Genomic DNA, 21,638 nt, shown 5'->3' with positions numbered 1-21,638 from the left:
TAGAATTGTAACAAACACTTCAAAAAAAGTGCTAGAAAATAAATTGCAATTAATAATTTTTTTAAATAAATATCTACACTAATTAGTTAATTTAAATAGTATATAAAACAGTGTAAATAAAATGTAAATAGTATGTAAATAGTATGTAAATAGTATGTAAATAGTATATAAATAGTATATGTACAGGGTGATTCTAAAAAGATGGGCAAAATTTTAGGAAGTGATAGTACACACCCAAGCAAACAATTTTTATCAAAGAATGCATGGTCGAAAACAAAACGCAAAACCGCTAGAAGGCGTCCAAGTTTATGTTCTTATATGAGGCAAAAACACACAAAGAACGATGAAATTAAGCTATATAAGCAAATTTAATGGCATGTGATTACAATAAGTGTTCAAAACAATGGCCGGCAGCGGCTATGCACGCAGTATAACGGCGAAGAAAAGATAGGCGAACATTCTGAAACACACCAGGCATATCACGAACTTTCCCGGCAGCGGCTGAAAGCTTGGCAACAAGTAACACAGCGCAGTAACTCGCAATAGGAATGGAGCTTTCACGTTTGCATCAAACAACTTTCCAAATGCTCCAGCACCTTTGCGTTTTGTTTTCGACCATGCATTCTTTGATAAAAATTGTTTGCTTGGGTGTGTACTATCACTTCCTAAAATTTTGCCCATCTTTTTAGAATCACCCTGTATATATAGTATATATATGAATAGTATAAAAAGGCAAGGTTTGATGCATCAGTAATTTTAAATCAAACGTTTCTTATTTGTGGAATTTTGCTGTTTTAAGAAAAAGCCGCCAAAATGAACAGGAAGCAATGTATATGAGTGGTACAACGACTTTTAAATAAAAGTCATAATAATGTTTCTAACGCAATTAAGACAAATTTAAAGCTATTTTTGATTTTCTATAATTTGAACTTCATTGTATTTATCGTGAACATTGAATTGTGCAATCTTCCATCGAAAAACTTGTCGTTTTAACTATATTACTTAAAATGCTCATAAGCAGTCTTATAAGACTCATACACTGTAAAAAATTCTGGATCAAATTACTGTAGATAGGTAATTATCACTTTCAAAACTAAGGTTGACTGTTAAAACTACGGTGGCTGTTGATTTAAAAAAAATGGTCTTGTTTGGCGATGACCTCGTGAAGAAGATAAAGAATCATGCGTAGTACGTACTCAGAGCATTTAGGATTTGCACAAGCCGATCATTCAAAGACTAATAACAGGGCCTTTACTATTCGACAAGTAAGGAAGGGGGTAGGAAATTTGGCCTAGGTTAAAAAATGGATGAATATTCCAAGGAATCCCGTAAGTGTAACGTTATAGTGCAGCTCTTCTGGCATCTTTCGAGGCGAAGGACGAGTGTTCAATAATGTCTGCTGTTAAAATAAATAAATAAAAAAACTTAATTAAAATTTTATACATTTTGGATGATCATTATTTTATCAAAATAAAAAACATATGCATCTTAATAGCATTTCGTTCGGTACTTTTTACCGTAATTTAATGCGGGATATTTTATAGTGTAGCTGTTTTGCTATAGACTGAAAACCAATATGATTAATAAATTTACAAATATTACAGTTACCTGAAAATTGTTTCTATCAAGCAACAATTAGAAATTATCCAGATGGTACAGCTGCATTTTATACTTGCTCAGGAGTGAGGTAAGTAGTATGTTAATCATAATTATTAAAATTGTTATAATAATCATTGTTAGAATTGTTATAATATAATCATTGTTATATTATAATCATTGTTATAATTTTCATGATAATCATAATTATTAAAATTGATTAGAGACATTTCACAGATTGATCTATTCATGTGTAAAGTATCAAATAAGTGATGTGATTGCTAGATAAGCTGATCAAAGCAAAAAGTTTTTACTCAAAATTCTTCCAACCCTGCAAAATAAAGCATTTTTACATAATGCTTCAAAACACAACAATGCTCCGAAATAAGCTTTTTTTAAAAATTTTTACACAAAATTATTAAAATTCATCATAAACATTTCTAAGCTCTGATTCAATTTATTTTGGTTATGTTTCAAAATACTCTCAAACAGGTATTTTTTTACAATTTGCTCCCAAAATAAATTTCTGTCGCCAAAAGTACACGTAGAAAAAATTCTGGTGAAATTACCGTACTTTATAATAATGACATTTCTGGTTTAAAAAAAAAAAAAAAAAAAAGAAAGCATAATTTAAATTTATAAGTCCAAAATATACAGTATTTAAACCTTTCATTTAATAATTTTTTCGTTTATATGGTTTTTTTTTTTTACCGGTGTGACCAATTTACCGAAAAATTCCGATTTTCACAATTATAGTTCTTACAACCACACATTTAGTTAAAAATACGAAAGGAATAAGTAAATTTAATTGAATAAATGGTTACTATGCCATACCCTAAGGTATCATGATAAAATTAAAAAAATTTACCACATTTTCCAAATTTTATCACTTATTATAAAAGCATATTTTATTGTTAATTTTACCAAAAACCTTTCCAAAGCACTTCGGAAAACTTACAGTGCGTTTTGGTACTCCCATAGAAAACAGGGAAAGGTAACAGAAACACGGTAAATGTTGCCATATTTTGGTAATTCTGAGCATACTTTTTCTCACTATGGAAAATAAGTATTATCAATAAGTTTGTATCATTGCTAAATTATTTATACTACATTGAAACTATGTAATTCTGTAAATAAAATTTTTTGAGAATATAATGCCTGTATTCGATAAGCATTGCTTATCTTTGCATTGTTTATCTTTAATTTTGAACAAGTTGATTATAAAGCAAGCATAGTGAAAAAACACGAAACACATTAATGGCTTTTGATCAAGTAATGAAATTGTTTGTGAAAAAAGTTTTAATTTGAAGTTTTCAAGGACTGTTCACCCACTTACATTTAATTTCTGGCTTTTGTGATTTGAATTTTAATGGTGCTTGAATATGCACATTGAGAAAAAGTATGATCAAAATTACCAGAATATGGTAAAAAAAAGCATCATGTTTCTGGCTTTATGGGATCAGCAAAAAGCACGGTAATTTTATATTTGGTAATGATTTTGGTAAAATTAACAATAAAATATGGTTTCATAAAATGTGATAAAGTTTGTAAAAAGTGGTAAAATTTAATAATTTTATTATGATACAATAGAGCATGGCATAAAAACCATTTATTCGGTTATATTTACCTTCCAGTGTTTTCATTCTTTAGTAAATGTGTGGTAATAGAGACTGTAATTTTGAAAACCAGATATTTCAGAAAACCATTACCATACGAATTAAAAAATTACCTAATGAATGGTTTAAATATCGTATATTTTGGTTTTATAACCAGAATCATTGCTTTTCACCAGAAGTTTTTTTACCATACAGTACGATAATTTCACCAGAATTTTTTCTCCGTGTAAAAATTTCTACGTTTCGCTATAAAAACTCTTTCGACTGTTATTAAATTTTAAAAAAATAATAAATAATTTTCACATATTTGGATTAAAATTAGTGATAGTGTGTAACATTCTTTTGTTCAGCTTAAACAGTTTTAGATATTTGGTGTTAACATTAAAAGATATTAAGAACATTAATTTAACATTAATAGATTCAAATTGTCGACTACTTGTCTTGACTAAACTATCGAGACCTGGCGTCCAGATTAGCACTATTATTAAGTGTATAAATGCAAATATGTTGAATAAAATGGTTTGTTTATTCATAGAAAGTGCGTTTTTTGTCATCTTTCGTAATTTATAATATCGCATTTCGCAAGTTAATTACAATGCTTAAGCTTAGACATTCAAACAATTAAGATTCCATCTGAGTAAGAAAATCCGTTGACTATATTAAGAGTTGTTAATTTTTTTGAGGTACTGTGTAACAATAGGGCTTAAAGAAACTTTACTGTAAAAAATTCATGATCAAAATACTGCAAAAAGTACCAGTACTCAGGGTTCAGTACTTATTACAGTAAAATCCTTTTTTACCGTAAAATTTTACTAAACAGATAACTGATATAACATAAATTTTACTGTAATGTTTGCTGTAAAATCATTGATTCACTGTGATTAAATATTACTATACAAATTACGATATAAAATGCTGCGGATACTGCACTCAAATTACGGATGCTGCACTCAGGGTGTTAGTACATTTTACGGTAATTCGATTCGGAATTTTTTATAGTGTATAGATTATCAGATTAATATAATATTTTAATTTCTGTAGGGCATCACAGCCGATATATTTAAAGAATACTTTCTAAATAATTTCAAATAAGGAAAAACCAATTAGTATGAAACGAATTTTTTAATTGTGTAAAAAAGTTTGAGGGTCTAGAATGCAAATACACCGAAATAAATTGGTAAAACTCTAGTTAGTTTTAGTCTTGTTAACACAAGTTAATCATCATGTTTTAAGCTTAGATTTTCATACATTTAAGGTATAGTTCGTTCACCAGGAATTGGCACTTGGCTCCTCCTTCATCACGAGGTATCAGATGATCCTATGCTATTTTTGGGAGAATCATGTGGACAATCCTGAAAAAGGTTGTTATTTGGCGATTGCATGACAAAAAAATTTATTTCGTAATCTTTATGTGCATTTTTTAGCATGAAATATCTCATAAATTTGATGATATTTCTCTCCTTTGGTTGAATAGTCTTCCTTTTTGAGACATTTTGCTGGGAAAACAGCAGATTTTAAAATTAAAATATATTTAATTAGCTATTGTAACCAAAGGTATAATAGCAGTTGATAAAGCGAAATAAGTGACTGAAAAAGAATTCACTGTTTGCGTTTGGCACGCATAAAGGGTTGTCTTCTTTTCAAATGTGGAGATGTTTCTCCTCTTATTCCCGCGCTGAAATGAACTCTGCGTCCGAGCAGGTGCAACAAAGTGCCAACTCCTGGGGAACGAACTATATCCGACTTGGTGAAAATCAGCAATTTCGACGAAAATTTCATTAAATTTTTAATTATCTTTACTTGAACTTAAAATCATGAGCTCATCAAAACCTTCTAAGATGTTTATCCATAATTTTTGGAAATGAATTTATAGTTGTTTTTTCATATGTTGACAGGTAAAATCGAAACTGGAAGTAAACTATGAAAAAGGAAACTGAAATGTTTTTTGTTATGCTTTCAATATTTTCATTTAAATAAATTATATTTTTTTAAAACAAGTAAAATTCTTTCAGAAATTTATATTCGAACTACTAATTTTTTTACTGATATATATATATATATATATATATATATATATATACAAAGAAGATAATTAATACTAAAAGTTTTCTTGCTTTGCTCTTTCTAATATTAAAAGTTTTTCTTCTTTTCTTTTATGAAATATTAATTTTCATAAAAGACTTTTTTGTTGAAGTATAAAAATGAGATGAGGAAAAATAGAAGAAACGTTATATGTTTAGAACTTAAAACACACAAGACTTTTTATTATTAAAAGTCCTCTTATTTTTCCTATTTTTACTAAAATAGTGAAATTTGTATTAGCTCAATTTTTTTATTCTTTTTAGAAAATCAGAAATGTTTTCGTGAATTTAAAGTAACGGTAATCTGAAAGTTTATTCATTTAATTAAAAAACACTATTTTTTTATTATTTTATTTCAGAGGAATTATATTGCTAGATGGAAAAATGTTTTTTCTACAGCCTTTGCATGGAAACCTATCAGTAAGAGTTCTATCCTTTTTTCTTGTGTTACAAATTTTAATTAAAATTTTACACCTTTGCAAAACATCCATGGGGAAATAAATCAAAATATTATATTTTATAAACCTCAAAGAATTTTCTTATCTATAAAGTATCTAGTGATTAAATTTTACACCTTCATACTCTGAGAAAAAAAGTATTGTCAAAACTACCGGAATATGGTGAAATTTACCGTGTTTCTGGTTCTATGTGAACACCAAAAAAGCACGGTAATTTTTAACTTTCATAATTTTGAACACGGTAACTTTCATACTTGTACGCACAGTCTTTTTAGGGACAACCCGAAAATTAATTACGAGCTCACATGAGTGATATTTCATCATGAATAATTTCTTTCTTAACATCTTTTTTTTAATTTCATCAATGGCGGCACTTATGAAACTATCGGGTCTTTACTTTATTTTAAAAATTACATCTCAATCCGTTTACATTGTTAAAAAGATCCGGATCAAATAAAAAAAAGTACTGGCACTCAGGGTACTTGTACTTTTTACTGTAAAATCAATTTTTACCGAATTTTAATGGAACAAAAACTCTGATGTACCGTAATTTTTACGGTAACAATTACTGAAAAATCACTGCATCAATCGAATTGAATAAATATTACTGTAAAAATTACCGTATAATATTTTATGGTAAAAATGGATTTTACGAATGATGCTGCCAAATTTCACTTCTTTAATTACTATTATCATTGAATGAAACACTACAAAGTAAAAACGAAAATTCCTCTTAGTTAACTATTTTTTCCATATATTCTTATAGGAAACCCATCCACACCTACTTTATCATGTCGCTCAAGATGAACTATTAAAGTGTGGTAAGATTAACATCTTTAACGCATGTTTATTTATTTATTACATTAATCTTTAGTATTTCTATTTAAGAACATTAGAAGAATTTTGGACAACAAAGTGATAATTCACTTTTTTTCCAAAACGGATAATTTTATGTCAAACTGTCCCTTTAAGTTATTTCAAGATGAGCAGTTTATATTTTTTTGACATTTCTACCAGATATAGAGAGATATCTAATTGGCTACGTAGAAATCGTGATGTTTTGTCATCAAAAACGCTCTTCCAAATAATTTGGAAATGTGGCTTGCAAATATTTTGTTGCCAAAAGCCCTTTGATTTTAAAAATGTAACATAATCTTAGACTAAATATTTCGTCGATTTATATTTTTCTTGAGCTCCAATAACTCCTGAGAACTGTCTTTTAAAAGAACTGGGGATCGATTCCCGGTGACGGCTTGATGCCCATTTATCTTCAAATCGATAGTTAGGAGCTTCTCTAAGAACTACAAATGCCCGGTGCGCAATGTTGACCATATTGCCAACAGCATTCCGCTGGGTCTTAACCTCCATGACACGGAAAAATCCTTACATTTAGAAAAAATAATGGTCAAAATTACCAGAGTATAATAAAATTTATCATGTTTCTGGCTCTATGGAAACACCAAAAAACTCAGTAATTGTAATGATTTTAATATGATTTTATACTAATTGATAACATCAAGTAAATGTGGTAAAAATTGTTAATTTTATCATTATACCTTAGAGCATGATATAAAAACAATTTTTTCGGTTAAATTTTCCTTTCAGTTTTACATTTTTTAGTGATTGTGAGTCGTTAAGAACACTAACTTTAAGAACCAGAATTTCAGGTGAACCGTTATCATATAGGAATTAAAAATTTCGAAATGAATGGTTTAAATACTGTATATTTTGGTTTTATTGACAAAATTAATATTTTTTTTTACCTGAACTGTCACAAGTACGGTAATTTTATCTGATTTTTTTCTTTTATATTCAAACTATTTAAAAAATAGAAAAAGCATGGCATTTCTTCCATGTTTTTTATTCGAACTTAGAGTCTTTCTTGCGGATTTCCAGTATTAATAAAACGATCTGTCGTGCATAATCATTGCTCTTAATTTCAAATTCCCTAATCAAAATAGGATGCAAGAAGAATTTAAACATTTTGCTGAAATAAAACCTATAAACCAATTCACTTAATTTTTAAAGTAATTTAAAAATTTCGAATAGGCATTTAAGGAAGCCTCAGATATAAAAACATTAATTTAAATGTGCAATTTAAATTTTGAATACATAGTACGTATTCTAAATTTTTTAAAACGAACAGATAATTTATGAAAATAAAATTATCATATTCTTTCAAGTAATGACGAGATTTACTAATAATGAGATTTTTTAAAAGAAATTTTTTAAAAACAAAGAAAAGAAAAAAGAATTTTTCAACACCTAACAAAAATAATTCGAGAAGTATGATACTTAAATAAATCAGAAGAAATAAAAAAACTTTTAATTCCAAGTAAATAAAACTAAATGCAAAGAAATTATCGAAATATATAATTAACAAATAAAAAGTTATTTCATTATCTATTCAATGCAAAATTACGCAAATTAAAATTATTTTTTCTGCTTATGGATATTATAAACTGATTTGTTGTGCATATATCTAAATCTTTTTTAAAATAACTAATAAAACTAATGAATTTTCAAAACTCTAATCTAAGCTCTATAAATAAAAAACCAATGTCACAATTTTTAAATTTGTTTGATAATTTAATTCCGCTTGTTTAATTCTATTAATTTCAGTATTTCTTGTTTTTTTTCAAGTTTAAATAAAGGAAAATGTAATAAAAAATTTGACCATTAAACGTAAAACAATAAATAATGCTAATAATTATGCCAGTATTTATTCCTAGATATTTTTACTGTAGATACTCAGATTAAATTGTGAAATAATTATTGTTAATAAAATTATTAGAAATCTCAATGGAATTGATGATGGCTTTGTTAAAATCCTATTCGGGGAATTAATCAGAATATTGCTTTGAAAAATATCTGAGATGCATTTAAATGTATCATAGGCGAAGGAAGTAAATTCATTAAAATATTTAAATATTTCTAAAGCATTATGTTGAGTTTTCAAAAGTTTTTTTAACTATCATATTCAATTATTATTTTGAAAGAATTTAATTTTCATGGATTTAATTATTTTATTGTGGAACTTAAAAGTTTATAATAGTTAAATGTTTTATAGAACAAGTACTTTTAAAATCATTATGTAAAAAAAGAAATATTCAAATTTATACGACATTTTTGAAGCAAGTTTTATTTACCAAAAAATTAACATCGTAGTGATCTGTCAAAAATTTTTAAAAGTCTTAAAAACTATGCTTTTAATTCTCAGTAATGATCCGAACAATCCGAACATACAATCCGAATAAACAATCCGAATAACTATATTTTAATAATATTAAGTAGAATTTTTTTTTTCAAAAATTTTCAGATTTAACTTCCTATAGAATTTCAGTACTTAAAAACTAGAAATTTTTTTAAGAAAGGAAAGAAATATAATTAAATATTTAGAACTTATTTTCGAAGATTCTCGAAGTACTCATACAAACGAGGTGCACCTCTTTGTTGCAACAAAATGATGGTTACATTAAAAACATGCCATCATGGTAATTTTAAAAACATGTTGATTTATAATCTTCTCCTTTTATAAACGAAATTCATGACTAATTTTGAAACTTGGTAAAACGATATTTCCTCAATTTTTAGATAGAACGCAGCAAGCAATACAATTCTGTCCGCTTTCGCCTTTTTTTAAAAATGATTTTTCAGATCACCAATTATTTATGTAACACCTGGTATAAATTGGGAATGAGTATTATTTTGCTAAGTATTATTTACAAAAGAATTGAACTGTATAGGTACAATGTATAATGTATACATACCTGCCAACAATCACTCTTTTCGGGAATGGATTTTCCAAGTGGTAGTAAAATAATTACCGAAAAACTATCTTCCTCAAAGATATATTTATATTTTAATCAGGTTGAAATTCGCTATCGTAACGAATAATATGCTTTTATATATTTGTTGTAATTATTTATATGTAGTGGTGGTCAAACTGATTTAAAATTATTATTATAATTCAAAAAGTTTACTGAAATAACATGAATTTCGCTAGCACTTTAAATATGAAAATAAAATCTTCCGGGAAAACCGGAAGAGTTGGCAGCTATGTATATATATAACGTCCACATATATAATACAATACAATATATATAATAACTTCCTTTTATTGTCGTTAATTTTTTAGATAATTTTAAACTTCTCTCCCTGAATATCCTCTCTCCCCCCTTAAAATTTTTTATTCATTTATTTTTTTATTTTTTTTAAAAAAATGTAGCGAAAGAATGGACAAAGTAGTTCCACTACTCATCGTTATTAAATGCAATTATTATAATTAAGTTATGACAATTCTGTCCAGATATCAGTGTAAGGTTGGTTTTAATGTCAGCAATAACCTTTATCACAAAGTCCAGCAAGGTTTATAAACAATTAGCAAGTATACCATGCAAGCTTGAAACAATGTTAAATTTAACTATGCTAGTTTAGGTGCATTGTGGTTCGCATTAAGCTTGTATAAACAACCCTTTTATTGAATTTGCCTTTACAAAACAAGGCTAAGAAATATTTAAATCGAAGATGAATCATCATTCACAAATCAATAAAAGAAAGTGCTTTCTACCTGAGAGATTCACCATCTTGAAGTTTATTTTAGATTTTATAACCATCAATGAAGCAGGATATACTTGCGCAGGCTTTTATATACTTTCTTAACACTTTAAAAAATAAGGTTGGCCTGATCATTGTGTTTTCAACGCAAACAAAATGTTGCATTTGAGAACCTAGAGAAAGCTAGAATGAAAAAAGGCAAAAACAAAGTTTGCAACAAAAGAGAAAATAATTGTACCTTTTTTTTGAAAAGTTACGTTTTTTTCATACCATTATTCAATCTTTACGGAAACAAGCTTTGTATACTAAGATTTCTACTAAGTTCAAAAAAGAATTAATTTGTCAACCTTTCTAAGCCAACTTAAATGAAAATGCAACATTTGCTATAAGGTTGCCTTTCTATACAACTAAAAGGATTTTTAATGTGTAAGTGAGGATTATTTAGTAAAAGATGATTTAAAAGGTGATGATTAAAAAACTCTTTGATAGCTTTTTCCAACAATCAATCATATTATGGCTTCTTTAATGCCAATTTTTTAAAATGATTAGTTAAATTAAAATTCTTTTTTTTCCTCTGGTTAAAATATTAATTTTCTACCCGTAATACGTAGAGTTTTAATTTGTAAGTAAAGATTATGTGTAAGTAAATATTAATGTGTAAGTAAAGATTAATGAGTAAGAGATGATTTGAAAGGTGATTATTAAAAGCATCTTTGATAGCTTTTTCCAGCTATCAAACATGTTATGGCTTTTTTAATGCCGATTTTTTTAAAAATGATTAGTCAAATTAAAATTGATTTTTTTCTTTTCTTTTCCTGGTTTAATTATTAAATTCCGGCTTTTATGGTGCGTATTTTTAATGTGTGATCGAGGATTAATATTTAGAGAAGATTTGAAACGTCATTATTAAAAACACCTTAATTTTTTTTCATCCAGCAATCAATGATGTTATGGCTGCTTTAATCCCGATTCTTTAAAAGTAATTTGTTTGATTTCAGTTGCGCCTTCGTTTTTCCTGGTTTAAATATCAATTTTCGACTTATAATGTGTATATTTTTAAATGTAAGAGTGGATGATAATTATTAAAAACACGTTAAAAGTTTTATTTAAGCAATCAAGCATGTTATGGCGTTTTTAATCGCATCTTTTTAAAAGAAATTCGTTTGATATCAATTGCGTGTTTCTTTTTCCTGGTTTAGATATTAATTTTTGACCTCTCTTTGTGTATATTTTTTTATCACACTTTCATCAAAGATTCCGAAATTGTATATATGAAAGCAAATCTAAAATGCTTTGATACATTGTTTCAAGTGTATTATTGTATCAAGTCTATTGTGTATACATTGTTTCAAATGTATCAAAGCATTAGATAGCCCGGTATATTTGATAATAAATTTTACAACCAGAACTAGATCTGAATTTAATTTATGTATAATTTTTATTTAACTTCAAATATTTTTTGTGTGATAATCAAAGGGAATTATTCATGAGTAATTTGGTAATTATTTAACATATTTTTTTTTGTTGCAGATAATACAGAGATAGTAGAAAGTCTGGTGGAGAACATGCTACACGTACCACCAAATGTGAGGAGAACATATATTATTTAGCTAAGTAATTAAATCATTTGGTTCTACAAAATAACATTCATTTAAGTTACTTTTATATAGGATGATAAGTAAGTAATGAAAATTGGAAAAATCATTTTTTTTAATATTTACTAAAAAATGCACGTTGAAATAATTTAAAATTGTTTATTTGAAATTGTTTTGATTTTAGAATTGCATTGTAATTATTAGAAACATTCGCTAAGTTTTTTTTTGTTATAGAATGTAAACATTTTCCAAAACGCTTTTAAACTTCAATTTTGTGTCAATGGCATAGGTACTCTAACTACATTTTTCGTAGCTCCTTCGCCAAACAAAATAAAAGTCCTCAGTTTAAGTACCTGGTACTTGAAAAACTACATATGCCCTCTTACCGTGACGAATTAACTGTGCTTTATAACGGTCAAATAACTAAAATATTTTAAAAGTTATCAAACTTTTTTTTTGAAAATTGCAAATTTAGCGATATTTTTCTTCCTAGATTAAAAGTAATAACTTTTAGTCGTTTTTTGCAATTTTTTTTATTAGTCCAGACAATATAGCATTGTAGTGAGTTTTTAAATCTTAAAAAATTAGACCACAAACGCTTTTTTCTTTTCTAAAAACTGTGGCTTTTCTCAATATTGACGTTGTGCGCCATCTTCAGAATAAACATAGAGGGTGCTGGTTAAAGATATTGTAAATTTGGACCAATTGTCTCAAACTCACAACAGTTAATAGCAAAAACGCATTATTTCATGCGACTACATAGCCTTTGAAAAACAGCCTTAAAGGTTGAAATTGGTTATCCTTGTTGGTGTGCCTTTGGATTCAAATGAGTGTATTTTACTCTTTGAAAAATTTGGTTCAATTTGAACCATAGCGTTTTGATGTTGAGCAATAAACCATATTTTCCGTTCAAAATCAGCCGTGGTCGTGTAATCAAGTTAAAGAAATAATACCCAGTTACATTTTAGCAAATTTTATCGATATTATGATTCGGCAAGCAATAATTTTCTAAAAGTGTAGGTATTTAGGAGAACTAAAGGTTCTAAACCACAAGAACCATGTGAAGGCCATTTATGTACAATCTCAAACCATTCTGACATACTTAATCCATGGGTTGTTCTAATATCCTTAGAATCATATTTCACCAAATAAAAATATTTATTTTCAACTTTTTAATTACTTGACGTTCATCCTATTTATACGATTAAATTAATTAAAAGAAATCTTCTTTTGTATAAAATCATTAATTAATCTCGTTTTTATTGCTTAATTTCCTTAGGAGGACGTTGCATTGAGGGAAAAGTTTATTGAAGTTGCTCTAGTTCTAGATCAATCCTTGGTATGTATTACAAGTGCATTTTTTCCGATAGTCTGAAACTTTTTAAACTCAGAGGTTTGTAAAATCTTCTAGTAAAGTATAATGTAGCCTTTACTGACTCAGCCTTAATTGGCGTGATTAGAAGTCATCTCTTCGCCTCCAGAAAGCCACGAAAGTTTTTTTCAACATGCTTTTAACTTTCTAACTGCTTGTGCTATAATAATGAAAGATGTATGTTGCAATAGTAAAGTGATTATGCATTACTTAATGAAGCCGCCAACAGCCCCAAGTAGTAAAAAACTGATGAATTAATATTTTTATCTTGAAACTGATGTGAGAAAAGGGGAAAAATGAACTATAAAGGTGTTGAGCATCATAAATTTAGTTTGGATAGATATGTCGTAAACATTATGATGCTATTAATATAATTCTTAAAGCACGTATTTCTTTTTCGCCGTTACCCTCTCAAAAATAATGAATCGATCTTAGAAAGAAAAAAAAAACTACTTATCATAAGATACCTTTACTTATTCTTTGTTCAATGACAGAAAAATGTAGACTGAGAAAGTTATCTTAAGTAGATAAATGATTTCAAAATTTATTTTAAGAAAAAAATTAGGATTAAAGAAATAAATAAATAAAATAAATAAAAAATCAGTTTTTTTTTATTAGTTGAAGCATTTTTCGACAGATGGCTCTGAAATTAGTAAAATTCTAAATCAAAGAAAAACAATTGAAAATAGCATGATAAAATTTTAAAATCTCTTTGTAAATGAAAATTACGTAATAATATTTTCAAAATGTCCCTATCAGCCACACGTGATACTAATCGGAAGACGAAATTTGTATACATCAAAGTTCAACATAGAAACGGCCGAAATAGCTGGCAGTGCCCTCTGTCATAAAATTTTGGAACTAAAGCCAATAACTCTGGAAGGGAAAATTTATCCCCTGTCACAAGAATTTGCTGCAAGTTTTCTTTTTCCTTTTTTGCTTTTAATTTTCCATTTTTACTAATATAAATTTTTAAAACTGTTAGTAAAGTGTCTGAACCTTGCAACAAGTTTGAATAAAAGATGTTTTATGAGTTACAAATATCTGAATTTTTTCTGAGTAAATATGTATATTATTAATAAAAACAAAGATTATTGAAAAATCACCAAGTCAAGCATCAAATATAAATTTTTTCTTAGCATTATGTCTACTAGTTGTACATAACTATTATTTTTGTTATTTGCAGATCGAAAAATATTCTTCCATTCAAGAGGCTATAACCACATCCATTGAAATAATCAACTATGCAGACATGGTAATTGAGTTCGTATTTTCTTGTAGTAGATGAAAATTTCCATTCGTGGAATCAAGTAGCTTTCTTGTGGTATTAGCTTAAATATATTTATGAGGAATAATTTATCAATATTGTTTTGCTATTATTTTTTTCTAGATTTTCAAGCCATTAAACACATCTCTAAGTCTGGTTTACGGCGAGCTGTGGGCAAAAAACAGAATAGAAATAACGAATAATATCTCAAGCACTTTGAAAAAATTTAAAGAGTATGCAGCTCAGCGAATGAGTCGATTTTCGATAGATACGGCTCATCTCCTATCGTAAGATTTTTTCTTCTTCTAATGTTTGTATAATAAATATTTTCACGAATATAAAAAATGTTCTAAAAGTATTTTTTATGAATATTAATCAGATTCCGATTAAATGAAAAAATAAATGATAAAAAATAGTTTTAGGCTTAAAAAATGAATATAATTCTACATTTCAAAAAAAAAAATTTGCTATTAAAAATATCCTTTAATGATTTATTTAAAGTAGTAGAGACAAATAAGATTTCTCTTTTTTTTCACCGAGAAAAAATATTTTATTAAAATAAAACTAAAATATATTTTAATTGTTATTTTTAAGATACTTCAACATATGGGCATCAATGAAAACTCTTGATGTTTGGTCGTTATTAAGATATACACCAAAGTTTTAAATTATGATAATCTAAATCTAAATGGTAATCTTAAAAAAATTGTTTAATGAATATATTGGAAGGATAAATGCATTTCTAAAGTGCAGTGAATAAATTTAATAATATTGGTAAGAGTTTGCAAACATTTCTTTTTTTCCACATTTCATTGCGCTTTATTGAAATCTATATGACGAAAGGTGATATTTAACGAACTGTTTCTTCATATTAAAGCAATTTTGATACTATGGTAATTAAAATGTAAATGATTATATGATGGGATATTATCTAATGAAAGCGAAACAAATTTCTGGACAGACCTCAATAAAAATTGTTATATATTAATAACGTTTATCTTTTTTTCCTCTTTACCAGGTCTTTAAGAGCTTTGTGTAAAGATTATAAGGCTGAAACACGAAAAATATACATTTAAGTCAGTAATTAGTGAACACTTTGTAAATATATAAGAATTATATCATTTGTAAGCAATATGATGCTGTTTATCGTATCCATTATGGGATATTGCATTCTTACAATAATATATCATGTATGAATGCAATATCACGTTCATATGATGTATTATTTTATGTTTCAGAGGAAGCGATTTTAATGATGAGCAAAATGGCATCGCTTTCTTGGATAGTGTCTGCACAGCTAATGGAGTTAGTTTAACTAAAGTAACTGTTTCTTTATGCATTATTTGGTTATTTATTATTTCTTTATTTATTATTTGTTTTCGATTAATAATTATTTATTAAATTGACTATATTTATTTTTTTATGGATTTTTATTACCATTTTGTTGTTATGCTTTGATTTTAAACAACAGCCTTGATAAAACCAAAGCAGCTCGAGCAATCTATTTTTACCGGCAAAGAAAAATTATTATTAAATTCAACAATAAGTAGATTGTTAACAATAACTGCATTAAAATGAACTTGTTCTAAGTTTTTTGTAAAAAAAAATCTTAGTAATAGTTGTTAATTTATGTTTCAAATATATTATTAAAGAACAAAAAAATGAAGGAATTTTAAATTTAACATATATTTAGGCATATTTAGGCATATATTTATAACATATATTAAATAAACATATACTTAGGTATATATTTATAACATATATTAAATAAACATATATTTAGGCATATATTTATAACATATATTAAATAAACTTATATTTAGGCTTATATTCATGAAATGAAATTTCAGCAATCTTAATTTAGAACAAACTAGCATCAAATTTTATTTAGACTTTCTTTTCCAAAGACAAATGACAAATGAAAAACAATTCAAAAGCAGCGTGAGCTCAATTTTCGATGTTTAACCAGTATTTTTCGTTTTTGTTTTCGTACATGATTCAACTATACTAAGTTCACTTCCCAGACAGCATATATTAAAAAAAAGTTTCGCCGAACATAATCTGCAAGATTTTCCACAAGTACCTAAGAACGTATATATTAACTTTTAAATATTGAAATAGTTTCATTTATTTATTTTTATTTTTTGATGTATAATTCTGCGAAGTGTACTTAGTATATTTGTATCATGTATCCAAACAATCGAAAACAGCGCAAATGCTACATAGTTTGTGCTTTAAATACTTATCCCTCATATAATAAACTTCTTGATGACAATTTATTTAAATTGCATAAGGATGGAAGCATAAATACTCAAAACTTATCAACTTCATATTACCAATCTATTTAAACTACGTGAATAAGGGAACATAAATAGAGAAGTAAGAAAGATAATACACGAATAAGGGAGTAAAATAAAATAAATCCCCTGACAATTTATTTTTCTAACAAGCTTAGTAACTAAAATGCATCCTATCATCAAACTAGTAACCCAGCTCTATACGTATTAATTGGTATCGGGAATACATAAGCTGATATGAAACATACATTCGTAATTATTCGATTTTATCTAGAACATTTCTACGACATTAAGTGATGCTTGAAAACGAACATTATCATCGGGGGGAAGCAATTCATAATGAACGAGAAAATATCTCATTCGCTCGGAAATCAAGCATCTAGCACTTCGCAGCATTTTATTTATCTTCTTCGATAGAATTTTTTTTTACTCATTAGGGAAAGTTAAAGATTCTTTATTCTTCCATTCAATGCATGTTTCATTTGATATAATGACGGACCAAAATTTTTATCTCGGTTCATTAGTGTATGAACGCGTCCTTCTTATGATGTCAAAATGCAGTTGCTGATATAATTAAGTTATAGAATATTTGGAGTGTAGAATTCTGAAACATGAGATTGATGTTTTGTTTGCTAAATTGTAAGGGTAAATTTAAAAAAGAAGCGTATTTTAAATATTAGGTTTAAAAAAATATATTAAAATAAGACAAATATATTCAAATCAGATAAATATTCTAAAACATTTATCATATTCTAATATATTTCTTACATCATCAGACTCTAACATTTTCATATTTTTCTAATATATTTACAATTTCTAATAATTCTGTATTTTTGTAATATATTTATCTAATTCAAATTTTAATATATTTTTCCCGGAAATCAAGCATCTAGCACTTCGTGGAATTTTACTTATCTTCTTCTATAGAATATATTTTTTTTACTCATTAGGGAAAGTTAAAGATTCTTTATTCTTCCATTCAATGCATGTTTCATTTGATATAATGACGGACCAAAATTTTTATCTCGGTTCATTAGTGTATGAACGCGTCCTTCTTATGATGTCAAAATGCAGTTGCTAATATAATTAAGTTATAGAATATTTGGAGTGTAGAATTCTGAAACATGAGATTGATGTTTTGTTTGCTAAATTGTAAGGGTAAATTTAAAAAAGAAGCGTATTTTAAATATTAGGTTTAAAAAAATATATTAAAATAAGACAAATATATTCAAATCAGATAAATATTCTAAAACATTTATCATATTCTAATATATTTCTTACATCATCAGACTCTAACATTTTCATATTTTTCTAATATATTTACAATTTCTAATAATTCTGTATTTTTGTAATATATTTATCTAATTCAAATTTTAATATATTTTTCCCGGAAATCAAGCATCTAGCACTTCGTGGAATTTTACTTATCTTCTTCTATAGAATATTTTTTTTTTTACTCATTAGGGAAAGTTAAAGATTCTTTATTCTTCCATTCAATGCATGTTTCATTTGATATAATGACGGACCAAAATTTTTATCTCGGTTCATTAGTGTATGAACGCGTCCTTCTTATGATGTCAAAATGCAGTTGCTAATATAATTAAGTTATAGAATATTTGGAGTGTAGAATTCTGAAACATGAGATTGATGTTTTGTTTGCTAAATTGTAAGGGTAAATTTAAAAAAGAAGCGTATTTTAAATATTAGGTTTAAAAAAATATATTAAAATAAGACAAATATATTCAAATCAGATAAATATTCTAAAACATTTATCATATTCTAATATATTTCTTACATCATCAGACTCTAACATTTTCATATTTTTCTAATATATTTATAATTTCTAATAATTCTGTATTTTTGTAATATATTTATCTAATTCAAATTTTAATATATTTTTCCCGGAAATCAAGCATCTAGCACTTCGTGGAATTTTATTTATCTTCTTCTATAGAATATTTTTTTTTTACTCATTAGGGAAAGTTAAAGATTCTTTATTCTTCCATTCAATGCATGTTTCATTTGATATAATGACGGACCAAAATTTTTATCTCGGTTCATTAGTGTATGAACGCGTCCTTCTTATGATGTCAAAACGCAGTTGCTAATATAATTAAGTTATTGAATATTTGGAGTGTACAATTTTGAAACATGAGATTGATGTTTTGTTTGCTAAAATTGTAAGGGTAAATTTAAAAAAGGAGCGTATTTTAAATGTTAGGTTTAAAAAAATATATTAAAATAAGACAAATATGTTCAAATCAGATAAATATTCTAAAACATTTATCATATTCTAATATATTTCGTACATCATCAGACTCTAACATTTTCATATTTTTCTAATGTATATATAATTTCTAATAAATCTGTATTTTTGTAATATATTTATCGAATTCAAATTTTAATATATTTTTCACATTATCAAATTTTAATAAAATATAAATTCTGATAATGTAAGAAATATATTAAAATAAGTTAAGTATATAAGAAAAATATAACTATATTCGAAAAATATAAATATATTAGAAAAATATAAATATATTTGTCTGAGGACGTAAAAAATATATTAGTATATATTCGATTTTATCAAGAACACTATTAGGACATTAAACGAACATTACGACTGTGATACGAACTACGACTTTGAAACGAACAATATTATCGGGGGAAGCTATTCATAATGAACTAGAAAATATTTCATTCGTTCGGAAATCAAGCACCTAGCACTTCGTAGCATTTTACTTATCTTTTTCTATAGAATATTTTTTACTAATTAGAGAAAGTTAAACATACTGTTCAATTGAATGCATATTATTATCTATTCCGGTTAGAAAATCTTTCACATTTTAATGGTAAAACTGATAGCTGGATTCATTAATGGCTTGCAGTGCCATCTGTGAGCAAAATTTGTAACTAAATTTCAAAATTTCTGTATAAACTATTAGTAGCTTTCACTTTAAGCATATTGCAAGTTTTCCTTCTTTATCGTCCTTAGTTTCTGATACTTTTAATTTTGAAATAAGTCAGGTTTTTGCTGAAACGCCCCGTAAAAAATCTGAATTATTACTATGTACTTTGCTTAGTCATAATATAGAATGCCTAAGCAGTCTGAGAAATAATAATCAATTCGATTTTGCAAATCAATTTCAGTCATTCTATACAATAATTAGGCATTTTATAGACTCCCATGCACACCTTTAGCACTTTGATGAGTTAAGCTCCCTGTAATTATTGCACAATAATATCATAGGTGCTTAGGTAATATATATATTATATATATATATATATATATATATATATATATATATATATATATATATATATAGAGAGAGAGAGAGAGAGAGAGAGAGAGAGAGAGAGAGAGAGAGAGAGAGATTAAATTCGATACAAATTTTAGCTCTTAAACTATTCGACAACCGGTAATACTATATTTTTGTATTTTATAGGTGAATAACATTTTTCTTCCCTATATATCTGCAAACATTCTTGCTCATTTAATAGGACACAATCTAGGAATGAAACACGACCATAAACGTAAGTGGCGACATCTTTTTTATATCGTAAAAGCAATTTTTATATTTTTTCATTTTATGGTTTAGTGATAAAATGTGGCTAGTTTTAAAATGTTTCATTTTTAGGTGTACACATTATAATGATAAATTCGTAATAGGAAAAAAAGCTTTATATGTGAATAAAATTTTATTAAATTCATTTTTATCAGCTTGCTGTCCGACTTCTGCTCACAGTTTTATCTTAAAATGTCAACTCTAAAAGAGCTCAGACGGTAACAGCACGCCATTTTTTTTAAATCTATAAAGCAATTTTAATTTATTTGGAAAGTATTTAATTTTTATAAGTTTTCAAGATATGAATACTACTGTAAATGTGTAAAAATTTATACTTTTCAAAATAGGTTTTTTGATTACATAATGGACAAATATACCGGGATTTTTTTAATTATTGCACCTTGAATATAACTTTAGAATCCTCAATAAAAATGAAGACAAATAATGTATTCCGTAGCTAAGTATTCGTATCTAAATGTATTTAGTATCTAAGTGGAGCAAAATGACAAACGTAACCAACACTAAACGAATCATTTTACGTTTGAACAAAACCTCTTTGATTGCGGAAGAATATTATTTTAGAATAATATCATGAACATTATATATAAGATGTATATAGAAATGATATTGGGGGAAACATTACGATGTAATGCGAACTTAAAATGTCTTTTTAGTCAGGATATTTATTCAATTTATCAAAAACTGTGAACTCAGTTTCTTATGTAATGGAAGTGATATTGGTAATAACTTATTTGTTAAATTTCTAATGAAAAAAAGTTATTTTTTATTTATTTATTTATTTTCTCGTCGTTGTAGAACGACATTTTAATCGGGAAAACACACACTCGGGTTGAAATAAATGGCATAGTTGCAACCAAAAATATAGAAAGGAAAAAAATAATGGCCTTAATAAAAACCTGGTAGTCGAGGGAGACAAATCAAGGCAGAATACATTTCTATGCATAGTGCAGGAGTTGAGCGAAACTGAGATAATTTATTATAGATTTGGAACTATTTAAATTTGCAAAGACTTATTTTATTATTCTACTTGCCTGTTGACTTTGATTAAATGCGTTATATTTGTTTATTGTGACTTCTAATTTTATTCAAGATGATTTTGACTATTCTTACTGTCAAATTTCCATAATTTAATTTGATTTACCGGGTTACTTTATATTTCCCAGGTTTAGTTACTGTGTTTTTAATTATTAAGAAATATTTCTAACAGTGGAA

At 26.8% G+C, this 21,638-nt stretch overlaps 1 protein-coding gene across 1 annotated transcript in view; it reads left to right on the top strand.

Annotated features, from left to right (window-relative positions):
- Positions 1-21,638, top strand: part of LOC107447116 (zinc metalloproteinase-disintegrin-like VLAIP-B) — a 94,150-nt gene that overhangs the window by 32,138 nt on the left and 40,374 nt on the right. Inside the window, exons 5-13 of the mRNA XM_087152042.1 lie at positions 1,605-1,687; positions 5,653-5,713; positions 6,518-6,572; positions 11,839-11,894; positions 13,183-13,242; positions 14,462-14,530; positions 14,666-14,829; positions 15,781-15,862; positions 20,286-20,373. Of these exons, the coding sequence (XP_087008168.1) occupies positions 1,605-1,687; positions 5,653-5,713; positions 6,518-6,572; positions 11,839-11,894; positions 13,183-13,242; positions 14,462-14,530; positions 14,666-14,829; positions 15,781-15,862; positions 20,286-20,373 (718 nt within the window). The remainder of the gene's footprint in view (positions 1-1,604; positions 1,688-5,652; positions 5,714-6,517; positions 6,573-11,838; positions 11,895-13,182; positions 13,243-14,461; positions 14,531-14,665; positions 14,830-15,780; positions 15,863-20,285; positions 20,374-21,638) is intronic.

Source organism: Parasteatoda tepidariorum, chromosome 9 (assembly GCF_982258835.1).
Source record: "Parasteatoda tepidariorum strain Cologne lab strain chromosome 9, Ptep-v5.0, whole genome shotgun sequence".
In the NCBI taxonomy this organism is placed as follows: domain Eukaryota; kingdom Metazoa; phylum Arthropoda; class Arachnida; order Araneae; family Theridiidae; genus Parasteatoda; species Parasteatoda tepidariorum.
This window is presented reverse-complemented; position numbering and strand designations above follow the sequence as displayed.